Source organism: Ceratotherium simum, chromosome Y, assembly GCF_057802395.1.
Source record: "Ceratotherium simum simum isolate JZ-2026a chromosome Y, ASM5780239v1, whole genome shotgun sequence".
Classification (NCBI taxonomy): Eukaryota; Metazoa; Chordata; class Mammalia; order Perissodactyla; family Rhinocerotidae; genus Ceratotherium; species Ceratotherium simum.
In genome coordinates this window covers 1,969,274-1,989,440 of record NC_141941.1, presented here as the reverse complement: position 1 = coordinate 1,989,440, position 20,167 = coordinate 1,969,274, and the positions used below count along the sequence as shown (strand labels likewise).

The following is a 20,167-nucleotide window of genomic DNA, read 5'->3' as shown; positions in this document are numbered from 1 at the left end:
AAGGTTGCTATATGAGGTTCAAACTTGTGCTTCTCCTCCCGTTCCCCAGTGTAGATAATCATGAAGACATTTGCAAGAGATAAATACTTGATTGATAGATAGTTACTTGGCTAGCTAGATAGACAGACAGGTGAAGGATGGATGGATGGATGGATGGGTGGATGGATGGATGGATGGGTGGATGGATGGATGGATGGATGGATGGAAGGGTAGTAGGTGGGTAGATGGATGGATGGGTGAATAAGTGGGTGGGTGGGTAAGTGGATGGATGGATGGATGGATGGATGGATGGATGGGTGGGTGGATGGGTGGATACATATATGGATGGATGGATAGATTATTGGATATGAGACTAGAGATATAACTTTTTAAAACTGAGAAAAATAGGTCAGAACTGACTATAATTAAATGTAATCAGTACAATTCTATAAGCCCCTATAAATCATATACATAGTTTAGCCAAAAAGCAAGTAAATTCTCACAGTTGGGTTATGAAAAACAACCAGTGGGGGTCCAGAATGGGTGACTTGTAATAACAGCATTTGTATATCAGTTGGCTGCAATTAAAATGTGAGTCAAAGATGACAAAAACTGCCAGAACAATATCAACAGACACAGCTCTTCTTTGAAAACAAAGGCACGGCAGGGCCCCAGCATTCTTCCTGAGAAGCAGGTGTCTGAAACGCGGACTTCAGCTGTGGTTTTCCGTGAAGCCTGGGCATGCAGGAAGCTGAGGGGCCCACAAGCCACAGCTCAGCATTGGAGATAAGAGCTTTGCAAACAAGAGCGTCTGGGACGTTCTCTTAAATATGAGAAAACCCATCATAGGAAAAAGGCTGCCATGGGCGGAAACTGGACTGATGGACGGGAACTGTTGGCAAGTCCGTGATGAATACAGATGTAACCGTGGTCTCTGAGATGCTTGAGCCAGAGCCTGTGGGATGCCACAGTCAGTGGACTTTTCAGGTCACAACGACTCGGCGGTAGCCCCTGCTTTGGTGCTTTCTAGGTACGTGACCAGGGACAAGTGTACAAGCGGCCAAACCTTCAAACTTTCCTTGACTCCTTGCAATTGTAATATCACTCCACTTGCTAAGAAATTGTGAGACTAAACATAACACACGTTATCCAAAAAGTCTTAACATAGCCTTTCCCTTTAATAACCTCAGAAGTATAACTCTTACACATTTACAGCAAACATCTTTTGAGAATTTTGCAGAATACATTTTAAATTTTATTTTCTTTCATCAGGGGATGTCCGCCATCTTCAATCAGAGGGACTGCAACAGCATTTAAAATGTATTCTTTAAAATTTGCATTAAAAGAACGATACATGCTGAAACATTCAGACGATGGTCTCAATGAGTTTGTAGCATTCATGCCTCTGAAGTTCTTGAAGCTGGAAACCTACACTAGTTCTTTGGAATATCTGCTGGCTCACAGTAGTCATTCATTGAGATCAATGACAACTTCTTCATGACTGATCTTAGTTCTAGTTTCCATCCACAAAACCTATGGACAGAGACCATCTGGAACCCCTGGCATCCACTACTCGCAAGCTGTCTTGATCATAGGACATAGAAGTTGGCTTGCATACAAGAAAATAGCATCCATCATCACAAGGTCTCATAGCCTGAAGTTGTTCATATCTTCTCAGCAAAGAGAAAAGTCACTTCTGCATCCTCTTCCTCAATGTTGGGATAACACTGGCACTCAGGCTCTTTTTGGTGGATAACGGTCATGGACCACCCTCAACTCCCTGCGGGGCCCTCCACCAACACCCATGATCTCAGCACGGAAGCCCCCCACCCATGCCCCTAACTACCCTGCAAATATCCCTTTGATCTTGGGACCATTGGCCTTTCCACTTGCCCTATAGGGAAGTTTTAGGCATCGGCCCTCTCGCAGATTCTATTCCTCCAATTTAAACCAGTGCCTGCCATCTCCAGCTCTTTCTCTCTCATCCACTTTCTCTCTGCTATTTAATCCACACACAGTGAATCTTGGTGGCATGGGCAGGAAAGGGTGAATCCTTCTCCATTCCATCAGGAAGACCATTTCCCCAGTGTGTGAGGTAGGGTTTGCTCACAGAGGAGCAAAGAGCAGGAAGACTCCAAAGGTCACAGCTCTGCGAGCACACAGGTTGGGATGGCCCAGCTTCCTGGGTGATGAAAGTCAACAGCAAGACTCTCTGGATCAGAGCAAGATGGTCTACACCTCACAACTCAACACAGCAAGAGCATCGCCCTTGTATGCTTGTCCCCGGCCCTCAAGACCCACGTAGTGACACCGTGGGCCCAGATGGTGACTATGCACTTGGTGGGCTGTACTGCAGCTGAGGACCCCAGAACAAGGGCTCAGCACCTTTTGCAGCAAGCGGTTCTCAAGGCACTCGCCTGACCCTGGGGACTGAGCAGATGTATGCGAGTCACACTATGGTCACCTTGACCTACTGGATCGCCTTCGTGCCTGGTTATGGAAGTGGCTCAGGGGCAGAGGACCCTTTGATTTGGTGCACTCAGCAACACCACGCAGCATTCTTCCAACCAGGACAGCTCCTTTTATCTCCCTCTGAAGGAGGGTCTCTCAACCTCAGCACTATTGATATTTGGGCTGGATACTTCTTTGTCCTGGGAGCCATCCTGTGCATTGTAGGATGTTGAGCAACATCCCTGGTCCCCATCTATCAGGTGCCAGTAGTACCCCCACCCCCTGTAAGTTGCGACAACCAAAAATGTCTCCAGACATTGTAAATGTCTCCTTGGAACTCTTCCGTAGTTGAGAATCACAGCCATAGACAGGCAGTCAGATAGATAGATAGATAGATAGATAGATAGATAGATAGATAGATAGATAAATAGATAGATAGAGAGACAGATAGATAGATAGATAGATAAATTGATGGATAGATAGATTGATAGAGATCAATATAGAGATGGATAGATAGATGATGGATAGATAGATGATAGATAGATAGATAGATAGATAGATAGATAGATAGATAGATGATAGAGATCAATACAGATAGATATAAAGGTAGATGGATGGATAGACAGATAGATAGAGATAGATATAAAGATAGATAAATGGATGGATGGATGGATGGATGGATGGATGGATTGATGGATGGATGGATGGACAGATAGATAGAGATAGATATAAAGATAGACAAATGGATGGATGGATGGATGGATGGATGGATGGATGGATGGATGGACAGATAGAGATAGATATAAAGATAGATAAATGGATGGGTGGATGGATGGACAGATAGAGATAGATATAAAGATAGATAAATGGATGGGTGGATGGATGGATGGATGAATGGATGGATGGACAGACTGTCATTCTAAGGCAGGGTTTCTCAACCTCATCACTGTTTAAATTCTGGGCTGGATGACTCTCTGTAGTGGGGTGTTCTGTGCACTGTAGCATGTTGAGCAGCATCCTTTTCTCCACCCACCAGATGCCAGGAGCATCCCCTCTCCCTGAGTTGTGACACCCAAAATTGTCTCCAGACATTTCCGAGTGTCCCCTGGAAAGCAAAGTTGTCCCTGTGGAGAACCACTTGTCCAAAGTTGTCAGCCCCAGAGACATGAAGAAAGGTCTCTAAGATTTTAAGACCTTACCATCCACCGTATGGAACAAAACAACTTTTGAAAGCATCATTTGAAACTAGAATGGGCTGCTCTGTTTCCCCTTAACCAGACACTAGGTGACTGCTTGTCGAGGATGCTATAGAAGGGGTTTCCTGTAGAGTGGAGACTGAGTGAAGTGACTTTGGGGCTCTTACTTGAAATGAGGAGTCTTAATGTCTGACAGCTGCCATCTTCAAAGCCTCACTCTTCCCTCTTGCCTTGTGCCCCACATCTGGACAAGCTGATAAGACCCCAGTGCTCCCTCCTTTGGTGCTAGTGGAAAATTCAAACCACACCAGCCCCTGCCCGTGTGTGGGAACCCTCATCCTGGCCCCATGCCCACACCACAATAATAACCCCGAGCCAGTCTCCTAGCCCCACTCTCTCAAGCCATTGCAGACCCATATGGGAGCCTGCTGGGCTCTCCCCAGAAAGCCGCATTATGTGAGTCATAAACCTCAAACCCTTCTGAGGTGTGTGTGTGTGTGTTTGTGTGTGTGTGTGTGTGAGATATCATCGGTCTCTTTGGAGGGTGGGTCCAAGTGCCTCTTCAGAAGACCATCAGGACACTAATTCCAAAGGCCAGGGAAGTCCCTAAAGTAATATCGATACCCTCCATCCCGATGCCCTTCAATGCAGGGATCTGCTTCAGCTCAATGCACGTGCCCTCTCTGACAATGACATTTGCGTGATTTGCTCAGGACGCCCAATATCGACCGGCTTGCCGAGGAAGGTGTGAGGCTCGCCCAGCACCTGGCGGCCGCCCCGCTCTGCACCCCGAGCAGAGCTGCGTTTCTCACGGGGAGACACTCCTTCAGATCAGGTTGGTGGTGTGTGGACGACTGAGAAAAGAGCACTTCTGCGTCCACTTGTCTATTGTCCTTAATAATTTGGTAGCGATGGTTGAGATACAGGGAAAATGGTAAAAACATAATCTGCAGTAGCATCGTCTTGTAATTACGTAAAGAATACTGTGTTTTGTGTTTTGTGCAAGAAAAATTGTGAATATCAGGAATTCAGAAGGTGGAAACTCCCCAGTGGGAGCTGATTATGCTGGACATTTTGTTTATTTGGTAAATATTCCAGTCAATCTTGATGTAAAGTCATGATTTCAAATGGCCTCTGAGTGGGTGTGGGAAGCTGCATAATGGCCCCTCCGAAGATGCCACATCCTAATACCCAGAATCTGTGAATATTTCCTTATGGAAGAGGGGACTTTGCAGGTATGACTAAGGATCTTGAGATGGGGACATCATCCTGGATGATCCTGCTGGGCTCAGTGTCATCTCAAGGGTCATTATAAGAGGGAAAGAGGAGAGTCAGAGGCATAGGAGATGTGAGGATGGAAGTGAGAGGTTGGAGTGATGCACTTTGTAGATGGAAGAAGGGGCCAACAGCCAAGGAATGCAGGCATCCTCTAAAAGGAATGCAACCCTGCCAACACCATGATTTTAGACTTCTGATCCCCAGAAACGCGAGAAAATAAATCTGTTATTTTATGGCACCAAATTTACGGTGATTGGTTACAGCAGCAATCAGAAAACTGGTACAGAGGGCCATGTCAAAACTTTTGGTGCAAGGAAAATGGACATGTTCCTCATAGTCCAAGGTATGTATGATGAGAGAGACAGAGAGCAGTAAGACAGTTCAAAATTAATCAAATAACCCCGAAGTTACACCAACATGCACCCAGCAGCATGGCTGGGTTGGAACAGATAGACAGTCCCAAGTGTTGGCAAGAATGTGGAGCAAGTGGAATTCCTCGCACACTGGCGGTGGGGGTATACACTGGTGTAACCACTTTGTAAATTTGTCAGCCTCTGCTTAAGCTGAATGCATGCATGCCCCATGACCCAGCAATTCCTAAGTATGTGCCCAACTTATATGCACATGTATGCTCTACAAGAGACAGGGATGCAAACCTTCACAGCAGCACTGTTTGTGAGACCCAAATACAGAAACAGTTAATCAATGGAAGAATGGAGTAATAAACTGTGGTATATTCACACACTGGAATATTATTCTATTATTCTGCTATGGCTGCCATAACAAAGGACCATAGGCTGAGCGGCTTAACGCAACAGACATTCATTTCTCATGGTTCTGGAGGCTGGAATCTGAGATCCAGGTGTGGGCAGAGCTGGTTCCCCCTGAGGCCTCTCTCCTTGGCGTGTAGACGCCGTCTTCTCCCCGTGTCCTCACGTGGTCGTCCCTCTGTGTGTGTCTGTGTCCTCATCTCCTCTTCTCATAAGGACACCAGTCCTATTGGATCAGAACCCACCCCAGTGACCTCATTTTACCGTCGTCACCTCTTTAAAGACCCATCTCCAAATATAGTCACAGTCTGAGGTCCTGGGGGTTAGGGCTTCACCCACTAGGTGCTAATAGCAACCACTCTCCCACCCTTCCTGAGTTGTGACTAACCAAAAATGCCTCCAAGTATTGCCAAGTGTCTCTTGGGGGGAAGAATCACCTTTGGTTTGGAACCACTGCCTTAGATAGGCGGTTGATAGATTGATGATAGATAGTTAGTAGACAGATAGATAGATAGAAAGTAGATAAATGGAGGGATACATAGATAGATAGGTAGGTAGATAGATAGATAGATAGATGATAGACTGATGGACAGATAGACAGATGATAGATATATGATCTATAGATGATAGATATAAGATAGATAAAAATAGAAAATTGATATATAAATAGAAGATAGATTAGATAGATAGATAGATAGATAGATAGATAGATAGATAGATAGATAGATAGATATAAATAGATGATAGATATATAGATAGATGGATAGATAGATAGATGATTGGTGAACAGACAGAATGTCTCATGACAAGGCCCAGGGTTTCTCAACCTCAGCTCTGTTGACATAGACATTCTCTGTGGTGGGGGCCATCCTGTGCACTGTAGAGTGTTTCCACCCACTAGATGCTAGTAACACCCTCTCCCAGTTGTGGAAACCAAAATCAATTCCAGGCACTATAAAGCATCCACTGGTGGGGGGTCAGAGTCTCCTCAGTTGAGAACCCCAGTGTAGCCAAGGGATGGTGAATGCTTCCTCTGCACTCTGCTTCACAGGCATGGAAGCCAGTGATGGATACCGGGCACTCCAGTGGAACGGGGGCTCGGGCGGCCTCCCTCAGAATGAAACCACATTTGCCAGAATCCTGCAGCAGCAAGGTTATGCAACGGGCCTCATCGGTGAGGTGACGCACTACACTCGTGCATGGTTGGGAGGATCCTGAGCGTGATCTTTGACCAGTGATCATAATCATTTGGTGGTTAGGAGGATCGATGATCAAAAAGAACCTGTTTTCCAAGAAGGGAAGAAAGTCATGTGTCAAAACCCAAATTTGGTGCACCATCTATCTGATCCCTCTTGGATTGTTCACAGTGTTGGAATTTTTGTCAATTGACAAACAATTTTCATTCAAATCTTGCTCTACTGGCCTCTTTCCTTCTCTGGACATGTCAACCTTCTCCTCTCCTCAGAAACTTCTAGAGGCTATCTTTCCTTGCATGGCCACCCAACACCTCGAGACCCTGAGAGTTAATAATCACTGCCTTCCTTTACATAACACACCCAGGGAGGGTCAGAAGCTCCTTCATTATACAGGGGGATGTGTTTGGGGTCCCCAAGACCACCCTTAAGTTTGATTATTTGCTAGGAGGACACAGACTCAGCATACAGTTGGACTCATTGTTGTGATTTATTACAGTGAATGGACACAGAGCAAAGATCAACAAGGTAGATAGATGGATGGATGGATGGATGGATGGATGGATAGATAGATAGATAGATAGATAGATAGATAGATAGATAGATAGATAGATGGATGCATAGGGTGAAATCTGGGGACACCAGGCAGAAGCTTCCAGACTCTTCTCCCACTGGAGGCACACAAGATGCACTTAATTCCTCCATTAGTGACTTGTGACGACACATGTGAAACGTTGTCACCAGGAAGTTCCTTGGAGACTCAGTGCCCAGGGTTTAGATTGGGGGCTGGTCATGTAGGACCTGTTGCCTGGCGTCTACCAAAATTCCAGCCTCCTAGAAGGAAACCAAGTGTTCTGCAAAAACTATACTGTTTGTGCAAAGAGTTTAGACACAGGGAGTCATGCTTATCATTTAGGGAATGAGGGGAAGCCTCTGAAAATCCAGTTCTCAGACATTAGCCAGTGGGCAACCTTGTAAGACAGCTTTTCTAAGGATGGCAGTGTCAGATCTCCTAGGTTACCTCTTTTCCACACAGAAAGGACGGGAGGAAGAGTTGGTACCCAACTGTCAAGGACCAGACACTCTGCTTGTTACGGCTTTCATGCCTTGCTCCACCTGTGAATCTAGAAGTAGCATCCCAATCTTACACACCAAGGAATGCAGGTGGTCTGCCCCGACCCCACAGTCGAAGGAGGCCTGGGTCAGATCTGTGGACAGGGTGCCCCCATCAATTCCTCACCGCATTCTTCCCACACTCAAGGTCACTGTTCAGTTCAGAGCAGACTGTGACACCCCTGCTTTGTCAAGGCTGAGATTGATCAGGAGGTGATAATCATTGTTCCACTTTTTAAAACTTCCTGCTACCTTAGAAATAGGGATTATATAAATTTATTTCTCACAATTCTGGAAGCTAGAAGTCCAAGATCAAGGTGTCAGCTAATTCAATGTCTGGTGAGGACTTGCTTCCTGGTTCATAGACGCCGTCTTCTTTTGTGTCCTCACGAGGTGGAAGGGGAGAGAGAGATCTCTGGGGTCTCTTTAATAATGGACCTAATACCATTCATGGGGGCTCCACTCTCGTGACCCAATCGCCTCCCAATGGCCCCACCTCCCAACACCATCACTTTGAGGGTTAGGATTCCACATATGTATTTTGGAACATTCAGTCTGTAGCATATCCCATCTCCAAGGGCTTTTTCAAGGACATTTCACACACCTACATTCTCATCTTCATTTCTCTTTTCAATCCTAAGAAGAAGAGCCAGCCTTCTTAGCCACCTGAATTGACTAGAACTTTCCACGAGTGACTCCCCACCATTGGGTCAACGTGCCTGATTCCTTAGCCTTCCGTGTATCTCCTACTCTGTGGGTAAAATTGTTTTTAACTGGATAAGTGCATTTATTTTTGTGTGTACTAGAATTGTAGACCTGTGCATCAATTCTTGGTCCACACACTCAGTCTGTATTTGGAGAAGGCAGTTCTTCATGTTCCAAATGCTAGAAAGCTTTTGAGGTGGGGAGAACCTCCTGCCTGGTTTTCTTCTCCACAATCCTCGCCACATTCCAGAATGTTTCCTTGAATGTGAACAGGGAAATGTAGGTGGGTCTCTGGGTTTGGAACTAGAACAGATTCCCAGATTCCTACAGGTTCTGAAGACGGCGTGTGGGTGGTGAGAGGGATGAGGGGGACAGGCACTTGGTTTAACTTCGTCACTTAGAAGTTACGGCAAATAGTACATTGGAGCCTTTTCTATCCTGTGTTGTAGCTACATTTAAGCTGGCTGAGGGTCCAGGGCATATGAAATAGAAAGTGCCCATTGACAGCCCAATTCTTGGACATTCTCCTCGAATTTGAGAAGTGGGAGTCTTCGTGTTCCATCTCTACCGTGTTGTTATAAGAGTTATTGCCTCAAAAAAAAAAATCTACAAGGGTTTCTTTTTTTTTTTTTTTAATTGATGTTTTAATGGTTTCTAACATTGTGAAATTTTGGGTTGTACATTTTTGTTTGTCCATCACCACATATATGACTCCCTTCACCCCTTGTGCCCACCCCCCACCCCCACTGCCCTGGTAACCACAGTCCAGTTTTCTCTGTCCATGTGTTGGTTTATATTCCACATATGAGTGAGATCATACAGTGTTTGTCTTTCTCTTTCTGGCTTATTTCACTTAACATAATACGCTCCAGGCCCATCCATGTTGTTGCAAATGGGACGATTTTATCTTTTTTTATGGCTGAGTAGTATTCCATTGTATATATATACCACATTTTCTTAATCCAATCGTCAGTCGAGGGACACTTAGATTGCTTCCACTTCTTGGCTATGGTGAATAATGCTGCAATGAACATAGGGGTGCATGAGCCTCTTTGGATTGTTGATTTCAGGTGCGTTGGATAGATTCCCAGTAGTGGGACGGCTGGATCATAGGGCATCTCTATTTTTAATTCTTTGAGAAATCTCCATACCGTTTTCCATAGAAGCTGCACCAATTTGCATTCCCACCAGCTGTGTATGAGGGTTCCTGTTTCTCCACATCCTCTCCAACACTTGTTGTTTTTTGTCTTGGTGATTATAGCCATTCCAACGGGTGTGAGGTGATATCTTAGTGTTGTTTTGATTTGCATTTCCCTGATGATTAGTGATATTGAGCATCTTTTCATGTGCCTATTGGCCATCTGCATATCTTCCTTGGAGAAGTGTCTGTTCATTTCCTCTGCCCATTTTTTGATCGGGTTGTTTGTTTTTTTGTTGTTCAATTGTGTGAGTTCTTTATATATTATGGAGATCAACCAATTGTCAGATGTATGTTTTGCAAATATTCTCTCCCAGCTGGTTGGTTGTCTGTTCATCTTGATTCTGGTTTCATTTGTCTTATAAAAGCTCTTTAATCTGATAAAGTCCCACTTGTTTATTTTTTCTTTAGTTTCCCTAGTCTGGGTAGGCACGTCATCTGAAAAGATTCCTTTAAAACCAATGTCAAATATAAATATGCCTATATTTTCTTCTATGAGTTTTATAGTTTCAGGTCTCACCTTCAGGTCTTTGATCCATTTTGAGTTAATTTTTGTGAATGGCGATAGCACATGGTCCACTTTCATTCTTTTGCATGTGGCTGTCCAGTTTTCCCAACACCATTTATTGAAGAGACTTTCCTTTCTCCATTGCATGTTCTTAGCACCTTTGTCGAAAATTAGCTGTCCGTATATGTGTGGTTTTATTTCTGGGCTTTCAATTCTGTTCCATTGATCTGTGTGTCTGTTTTTGTACCAGTACCATGCTGTTTTGATTACTATTGCTTTGTAGTATGTTTTGAAGTCAGGGATTGTGATGCCTCCTGCTTTGTTCTTTTTCTTTAGGATTTCTTTAGCTATTCGGGGTCTTTTGCTGCCCCATATAAATTTTAGTATTCTTTTTTCTATTTCTGTGAAGAATGTCATTGGGATTCTGATTGGGATTGCATTGAATCTGTAGATTACTTTAGGTAATATAGACATTTTAACTATGTTTATTCTTCCAATCCACGTGCATGGGATATCTTTCCATTTCTTTATGTCATCATGGATTTCCCTCAATAATGTCTTGTAGTTCTCATTGTATAGGTCCTTCACCTCCTTGGTAAGGTTTATTCCTAGGTATTTTATTCTTTTTGATGCAATTGTAAATGGTATTATCTTTTTGAGCTCTCTTTCTGTTAGTTCATTATTAGCATATAGAAATGCAACTGATTTTTGTAGATTGATTTTGTACCCTGCAACTTTGCTGTAGTTGTTGATTGTTTCTAATAGTTTTCCAACAGATTCCTTAGGGTTTTCTATATATACAATCATGTCATCTGCAAATAGTGAGAGTTTCACTTCTTCGTTACCTATTTGGATTCCCTACAAGGGTTTCTTGATTAATAGTTAGCAGAGGGAGCCAGTTACTTCTGCTGTGCCCTAAGACTATATACGAGCCAACTCCCATTACTAAGTGGCTTCCTTTTAAGTAAAAGATATTGATAAATGATATTTTGTAAATTATTTAATAGCGAAATGATCTAAGGTTGCCAGCTTGCAATCCCAAACGCTCCAGAACATCTTAAACCTTTAATCGCTTAATAAGGGTCGTTCAGTTGATTCGTTCATTAGTATTCATGAAGCGTAATGCATCCGTTTAAACAGTCGTATCAAATAAACTCATTTTATTCCTTTATCTTTCAAAGTTCCATTATATTCCTTGTCCATTTCAAGTTTTGCTGTTTGCATACCTACCTTTTCATCACAACATCCAGATTCTTCTGAGAAGGTGATCCGCATCAGATGAGTACCGTACATGTATGTTTTTGCTTAACTTTTTGCTTTTATTTTCAGGAAAATGGCACCAGGGTGTGAATTGTGAATCCCGCACCGACCACTGCCACCACCCACTCAACCACGGATTTGACTATTTTTTCGGCATGCCTTTCACGCTCGTGAATGACTGCCACCCAGACAGGCCCCCGGAAGTGGACGCCGCCACGCGAGCGAAACTCGGGCGTTACACCCAGTTGCTGGCCCTGGCGATACTGACCATTGCGGCCGGCAAGACCTGCGGGTTACTCTCCGTGTCCTGGAAGGCGGTCATGGGCGCGGCCAGCCTCATCTTCCTCTTTTTCGTCTCCTGGTACGCCAGCTTTGGGTTCGTGAGCCGCTGGAATTGTATCCTGATGAGAAACCATGATGTCACAGAGCAGCCCATGGTTTTGGAAAGGACGACCAGTCTTATGCTAAAGGAAGCAGTTTCCTACATTGAAAGGTAATAAAACCAGAGGTGACGAGTTCTCAGAGCGTCTGAGATCATCTTTGGGATTTCCTAGATGGATTGGAAGAATTGAACCTTTTCAAATGGATTGGTTCTCAAAACTTGAGTCTCTACTTTGAAGGAATGTCAGGGACCAAAAGGTGTTGAGACAGATGCTATTATATTTTAAGGGTGGTTTTCTCCTTTCAGAAATAAACACAGACCGTTCCTGCTGTTCTTTTCCTTGCTGCACGTACACATCCCCCTTGTAACCACAAAAAAGTTTCTTGGGAAAAGCCAGCACGGCTTATATGGTGACAACGTGGAGGAGATGGACTGGCTTGTAGGTAAGTCAAGGCATGAGCCAGGCTCACTCACTCCCGGCCTCACCCCTAATGGATGGAGACAGACTGGCCGTCTTGCTGTGAACCGGGTTGCAATAAAGAATAAGAGAAAAGACGAGGAACAACAAGAAAACTCTCCCGTCTCATTCATGTGCTCCTTCGACATTTCCGATTTCTTAGTCTACTTTTGCACAAAATCCTCCTTCTACAAAGTCCGTTATTCAAAGCCATCATGAGACATGACAGAAAGTGAAGCAGGAAGGCTCTCATTCAGGACAGAGGAGCCAAATTGCTTTCCTTCTATGGCTTCGAGAAAGCCCAGGGAGAACCAGCAAGCTTGTAGACTCTGAGTAGAACGTAGACATTGAGATCCTTGCCGACAGCCGTGATCACATGTCCTGACCAAGCTTAGTGATGCATTGAGCCAGGTAAAGAGTCAAACCACCCCAAATAGGATGGTAACAACCTGCCTTTCATTGGGACAAATGCCCATGTGGTTTACAATCTTTATTTTCAGTGCTTTCGATGTCCATGTGGCTTCCATGGATAAGCGATTGCTTGGTTTGCAGGCGGCTCTGTGTGCTGAGTCTTGGCCGCCATATGCAAACACCCACAGAGGTTCACGGCCATGACTTACTCATGTATCAACAGGAATCTCCTCTCTCACTGTTTCTCACCACATTCCCGCCCCCACCCACTGATTACAAACATGTGTACACACGGAACCATTGCATGTCTGAAACATTCCATTGGTGACATCCTGGCTTTATCCATTTATTCTGTTTTCTGCATTGGTGGTACCTTTGTAAGCAAGATTCTGAATCCCATGGTATCAGAACCATCAGAACCGCCTTCACACTTGGCGATTCCATTCATCACTACAGTCTCTGGGGCACTGTGGTCCCCTCTGATGGCCCTCTAGCAAGCGGTGAGGTTTACAGAGAGGGGGAATTGGGTTGAATTAGCCAATGCTACATTGTCCTGAAATGTTCTATTTTTCATAAAGGTGAAATTCTTAACGCTGTCGAAGAGAATGGTTTGAAAAACACAACATTCACGTATTTTACCTCAGACCACGGAGGGCATTTGGAGGCAAGAGATGAACATGGCCAGCTTGGGGGATGGAATGGAATATACAGAGGTAAGACCGACGGACGTGGGGGCTAAAAGGCAGATATGTGATCAACCAAATGACTCCCACCAATGAAGGCTGAAGAAGACATGGAAGTCATAAAGACGATGCTCTTTCAAAGGGGATTCCTTGAGCATCGGCTATAGACCACGTTCTACCTAGATGCCGAGATAGAGAGATAAAGACACGGACCCTTCCCTTCCAGCGTTCACATTTTAGTAAAAGAGAGACATATACAAATAAATAAGATAAAATTAAAATAAATACCGTTCTAAAGTAGCATAGTGACTATATTCCCAGTTGTATCTGTCCTTGTATTTCAGCATATCAGTCAAATTTAGGGTACAATACTTATACATTACTATTTTTAAAAAGTCTGACTCAGTCAATCTAGATTATTCATGGGTTCCATCTCTGCGAATTCTCCTACTTGCTAAAATGTCTTTGTAACCCCCAAACCAATACTTCTGCTGCTTTCCCAGTTGTTGGAGGAGTGGCAAAAAAATTGAGTTGCCCAATGCCCACATTCCCAGCCAAGGCTGGACAAGGCAACGCTCTGACTTCTTGTTTCAGCTCTCAGCCTGTCAACAAGCATCCTTTCTGTGGTCTATTTAGTGCCACATTTGTACATTTTTCTTGGAGATTTCACTATTTAAAACATAGCACTGAAGAACTTTCTTGTGCTCCTGAGCACAAAAAGGCTGCTACGTGCCTTATGGAGAAAATGCGTGTGTGAGATGAGCTTCCTCCAGGCAGGAATTATAGTGCCATTGACTATGAGCTCAATGTTGATGAATCAACAATAGAGATGCAATAAGATGCCTTTAAATAGAAACAGCTATAAACAAGGTTAGCTATTGATTGGCTAATGAAAATATAGAGACCAGAGGCTCACAGGAACCTGGCTCTGTATTACCCCTAGGAGCAGTGGTTCAGTACTTGCTAATTCAGTGTTTGTGGCGACTTTGTAGAACATAATTACGGGCAATGATGAGAATCGACTGTCTATGAACCTGTTACATCTCGAGAAATTCCCACGTCTACGGCTGTGTTAGGCAGAACTCTAAAAGTGGCCCCACCAAAACGTTCCTTGCTGATCCCCGGCATCTGTGACTATGATGGGCTCTCACTCCCATGATTGCACTGTGTAACACGGCACCCTTGACCTTCGGTAGGGAGATGATCTGGGTGGGCCTGGCCTAATCAGGTGAACCCTTAAAAGCAGAGAGCTTTCCCCAGCTGATAAAATAGGAGAAGTGAGACAGGTTGGAAGCATGAGAAGGATTCAACAAGCCATTGATGCTTTGAAGATGGAGGGGCCACGTGAGAAGAAAGGCAAGCAACCTGGAGCAGTTAAGGGTCCCCCAGCAAGGCAATGGGGATCTCAGTCCTACAGCTACAATGAACTAGATTTTTCCAACCACCTGAACAAACGTGGAAGTGCATTCTTCCTCTGATCCTCCATTTAGGAGCCCAGACAGCCGATGCCTTGATTTCAAATTTGTGAGTCCGAGAACAGAGCACCCAGCCATGCCGTGCCACGTTCCAACCCACAGAACTGAGACCTATAAGTCGGTGTTGTTTTAAGCTGCTGAGTTATAGTAACTTGCCACACAGCAACAGGAAACTAATGCAATAGCAATAAAGCTTTGACTCCAATAAAAAAGCATTTATTTCGCGGGATTCTGAACACATCTCTCCCTGCTTAAAATTCTCCCACCATCACATGCTGTTGTTTTAATTCCCATATCCAGAGTCGCTAGGGGGTGTGAGCACGTGGTCTAATGCTTAATAGTTATTTGCATTTCACCAACAGCCAGCCTGGGCCCCATCCATTCCCGGAGCTCCCTGGGAGGGTGGCCTTAGAGATGGAGAAGGACTAGGAGAGAGAGAGTAAAGAGACGGGTAGAAGGTATGCTCAAGAGAGGAGAGGAGGAGGAAGGTACTCAGACCAATCCCCAGTCCATCCAGAAAGAAAAAGAGAATAGGAAGATGAGGGTGACCAACCGTCCATTTGCACGAAATCCGCATACCTCTGGTATCCTTAAAGCCACACATCCCTCATCCTCTCCGTTGGGCCGGCCACGGAGACCCGCTGAATTTCAAAGAGAGAGGATGTGGTCTCCACCTGCTGTGCCCTGGTGTGTGTCTACACTGGTCGATCTCCTGCCGAATCCTAACGACGTCGCTTACTTACAGGTGGCAAAGGCATGGGCGGCTGGGAAGGCGGGATCCGCGTCCCTGGGATATTCCGGTGGCCCGGGGTGCTGCCGGCTGGCCGAGTGATCCATGAGCCCACCAGCCTGATGGATGTCTTCCCCACCGTGGTCCAGCTGGGGGGTGGCCAGATACCCCAGGACAGGTACACGTGCATTGAAACCACCTGCTCCCTAATTCATGAGAGCTCTCCCTTCACTCGGTCACATTTAGGAGAAAAAACCTACAACAACGTGAGAACATTTACAAAATTCTCACATCCTCAAATGTAGGGGATGGTCTAATGTAAACTAACCATACCTAGCAAAACATAAGATTAAGTAAAATATTGGGTCAAGCTACTTGTTTTGCAGTTTTGCTAAAAATTTTAGACCTCAGTATAACAATGGGAGATTAGAAATTAGAATGCGATTCGTTAAAAAACATCTCCCTGTAATTTCCTGAAATACAGTCTTGCTCATATGTTGATGAAGCTGTGACACTATGATTTAAAAATGATTTATCCCTCGATATTAGCACATTGCCAATGAATCAGTCTATTGTAAGAGAGAAAAATAGAAGTCAATATTTTAATAATGATTTGATGTTACTCCACTTAAGAGAACAAATATATACTCCTGTGTAAGGGATAATAATACGAGGTAGTCTATCTCCAACTTTGCACCCACCAAAAAAAGCATTTTATTATATTAGTGTATCATCAGAGTTCTCCAGAGAGATGGAACCAATAGGATATGTGAGGATGTATGTATGTGTGTGTGTGTGTCTGTATAAAATAAGACATTTATTTTAAGGAATTGGCTCATGCGATTGTGGAGGCTGGCAAATTGAAATCCTTACGTGAAGCCAGTAGGCTGGAAACTTGGGCAGAATTTGTGTTACCGTCTTCAGGCAGAATTCTATCTTCTTTGGGAAACCTCAGTCTTTGCTCTGGACAGCCTTCAACTGATCAGATGAGGCCCACCCTCATTTTCAAGGGGATCTGCTTTACTCAAAGCCCACTGACTGTAGAGGCTAACCACCTCTACAGAATACCTTGATAGCAACACCCAGACTGGTGTTTCACCAAAGAACTGGGTCATCTTCTAGCCAAGTAGACACGTAAAATTGAACCATCACAATTAGGATACAATTAAAAATAAACAGCTAATGGTGCTTTACCATTGTAAGGAACGTACTCCATTTCCACATTGAATTCAGATTAAGGACTTTTGAAAATTATACATTGTGTGTAAGGAAGGACTGCCAGGTCATGTGTCCGTCACTGGCTTCCCTCGTCCAGCTCCTTTATACATGTGACAACACATCTTGGAATCTGTTATGATTTAACAGCTTTCTTCTACCCTAGCACTCAACCTAGGGGCAAGGATCGTCTAGTTGGAATTTAAGAAGACTTTGTGTTAACATCTGAGGTCAGAATGGTGTGTGTTGGTGCATGTGTGTGCGTGCATGTGTGTGTTCTGTGTGACAAATGATCCATACTTAGTGACTTTGTGTCTTAATGCAACAACATGTATCTTGCTCAGCAACTTGCAACCTGGCAGTGCTCGGAGAAACAGCTCATCTCTGCTCCACTCCCTGTTATCTGGGACCCTTGCAGCCTTGGAGTTTTATTCACAGGTGCAAAATGCAGCTCGAATGGCCTTGGTCTGATTCCTTCCTGGGCTCTCTTCACTGAATCAGGGTGATGGATGGCCGTAGCCTGGTGCCCTTGCTGCGGGGAGCTGCTGAGCGCTCGGAGCACGAGTTCCTGTTTCATTACTGTGGGACATACCTCCACGCGGTGCGCTGGCATGACAAGGACCGTGAGTGCATGCCTTACCCCAGACGCAGTGGGGGCTTGTGTTAGCCAGCATGCTCCAGAGAAACAGAACCAAGAGGATGTGTGGATGGACGGATGGATGATAGATAGAGAGATAGATGGATGGATGGATAGATGGATAAATGATAGAGGGATGAATAGATCGATGATAGATGGATGATAGATAGATAGAGAGAGAGAGATGATGGATGGGTAGATAGATAAATGATAGATGGATGAATAAGTAGATAGATAGATAGATAGATAGATAGATAGATAGATAGATAGATAAATAGATAGATGATAGATTGATGAATAGATGCATAGATGATGGATGGATGAATGGATAATGAATGAATGGAAGATAGATGAAAAGATGGGTGGATAGATAGGTAGGTAGGTAGGTAGATAGATAGATAGATAGATACATGCATACATACATACATACATACGTACATACATACATACATAGATACATAGATATATAGATGGATACATGGATGGATGGATGGATGGATGGATAGATAGATAGATAGATAGATAGATAGATAGATAGATGTGGCTGAATAGATAGATAGATATGGATGAATAGATAGTTAGATGATGGATGGATGGATGGACGAATGGATAATGGATGGATGGATGAAAGGATAATGGGTGGATGAAAGATAGATAATGAAAAGATAGATGGATAGATAGATGATAGATAGGTAGATAAATAGACGATAGATAGCTAACTAGCTAGAAAGATGATGATGATAGAGAAAGAGAGAGATTGACTGATTGATCGATTGATTGATGGATTTTAAGGTATTGGCTTACCTGGCTGTGGGGGCTGGGAAGTCCAAAATCTGCAGGGCAAGCTGGCAGCCTGTCAGGACTTAATGCTGCCGTTTTGAGTCCAAAGGCTAGAAACTCGGGTAGAACTTCTACGCTGCCTTATGGAGGCAGAATTCCTTCGTCTTTGGCCACCCTCAGAGATTTTCTCTTAAATCCTTCAACCAATTGGGTGAGGCCTACCCACCTTACAGAGGGCAATCTGCTTTCCTCCGAGTCTGCTGATTTCAATGTTAATCTTACCTTAAAAAAAAATACCTTCAAGGTGACATCTAGACTAGTGTTTGACCCCATGTCCGGGCAGCTTAGTTTGGCCATGTTGACACACCACATTCACCATCAAAGAGCAAATCCCTTTCTTAAAAGCTGAGAAGGATCACTGGAGATCTCAGGGAGGGCGGCCGATGGTGCCCGGCCACAATTACAGAGGAAGGGATATGCTGGCCCTGCTCCGTGCCATCCTATGATTGGCTTTATCTGCGATGGATCCAAATGAGCCCGTTGAGGATGTAGCAAGACCTGTGTCAATCATGCTACTGATACATCCTACTTGCTTCTGTTTATAAAAGTAATACAGGGACATTAAACAATTGAAAAATAGGGAAAGGGTAAGAGCAAACTGAGAACAGCGTCTAGGATTCGAATCCCGCACACACACTGATTTGACAACCTCTATGGCAACGTTGCACAGGCCCTCTGTATTCTCTTCTCTTTTGATTTGATGTGGGATGTTGAGGATGCTTCCCCGGTGCTGCTACCTGAGTCAGGTGTTCACTCTCCATCAGATTTCCCCTGCCCCGACCACTTTCCTGTTTGCATCCAGGAGGAAGACTCTGGAAGGTCCATTACACGACGCCACGGTTCCACCCCGAGGGAGCGGGCGCCTGCTACGGCCGGGGCGTATGCCCCTGCTCCGGGGAGGGCGTGACCCAGCACCGCCCCCCATTGCTCTTTGACCTCTCCAGGGACCCTTCCGAGGCACAGCCCCTGACTCCCGGCTCCGAGCCTCTGTACCACGCGGTGGTGGCCAGGGTGGGCGAGGCGGTGGTGGAGCACAGGGAGACCCTCAGTCCTGCGCCCCCACAGTTGTCGCTGGGTAACATCGTGTGGAAGCCATGGCTGCAGCCGTGCTGTGGAACCTTCCCCTTCTGCTCCTGTGACCGGGACGGAGACCACAGTGAGACGTGACCTCATGTTAGTCGGAAGGCTGCCATCAAAAAGACAGCACATAATGCATACTGATCAGGATGTGGGGAAAAGGGAACCCTTGTGCGCTGCTGGTGGGAATGTAAGTTGGTGCAGCCACCGTGGAAAACAGTATGGACATTTCTCAAAAAATTAAAAATAGAAATACTATACAGTCCAGCTATCCCACTACTGTGTATTTATCCAAAGAACTTGAAATCCACAATTCAAAGAGGCTTATGCACCCTTATGTTCATGGCAGCATTATTCACAGTAGCCAAGATGTGGAAGCAACGCAACTGCCCATGAACTGATGATTGGATAAAGAAAATGTGGTACACTATGGAATACTACTCAGCCTCAAAAAAGACAAAATCATCCCATTTGCAACAGCATGGATGGACCTCAAGGGTATGATGTTAAGTGAAATAAGCGAGACAGAGAAAGACAAACACTGTATGATTTCACTCATATGTGAAAGATAAACAAACATATGGACAAAGAGAACAGATTAGTGGTTAT

General features: G+C 44.6%; 1 protein-coding gene across 2 annotated transcripts in view; it reads left to right on the top strand.

The window, feature by feature from the left end:
• Nucleotides 1-20,167, top strand: part of LOC147911606 (arylsulfatase D-like) — a 26,537-nt gene extending 6,370 nt beyond the window's left edge. The window contains exons 3-10 of one of the 2 annotated variants that reach the window (XM_087427893.1): nt 4,340-4,461; nt 6,726-6,848; nt 11,721-12,144; nt 12,340-12,476; nt 13,480-13,614; nt 15,805-15,967; nt 17,506-17,627; nt 19,284-20,167. In XM_087427893.1, coding sequence (XP_087284019.1) covers nt 4,340-4,461; nt 6,726-6,848; nt 11,721-12,144; nt 12,340-12,476; nt 13,480-13,614; nt 15,805-15,967; nt 17,506-17,627; nt 19,284-19,648 — 1,591 coding nt within the window. In that variant the 3' untranslated portion in view covers nt 19,649-20,167. The remainder of the gene's footprint in view (nt 1-4,339; nt 4,462-6,725; nt 6,849-11,720; nt 12,145-12,339; nt 12,477-13,479; nt 13,615-15,804; nt 15,968-17,505; nt 17,628-19,283) is intronic. The other variant, XM_087427894.1, reaches the window with a different exon arrangement.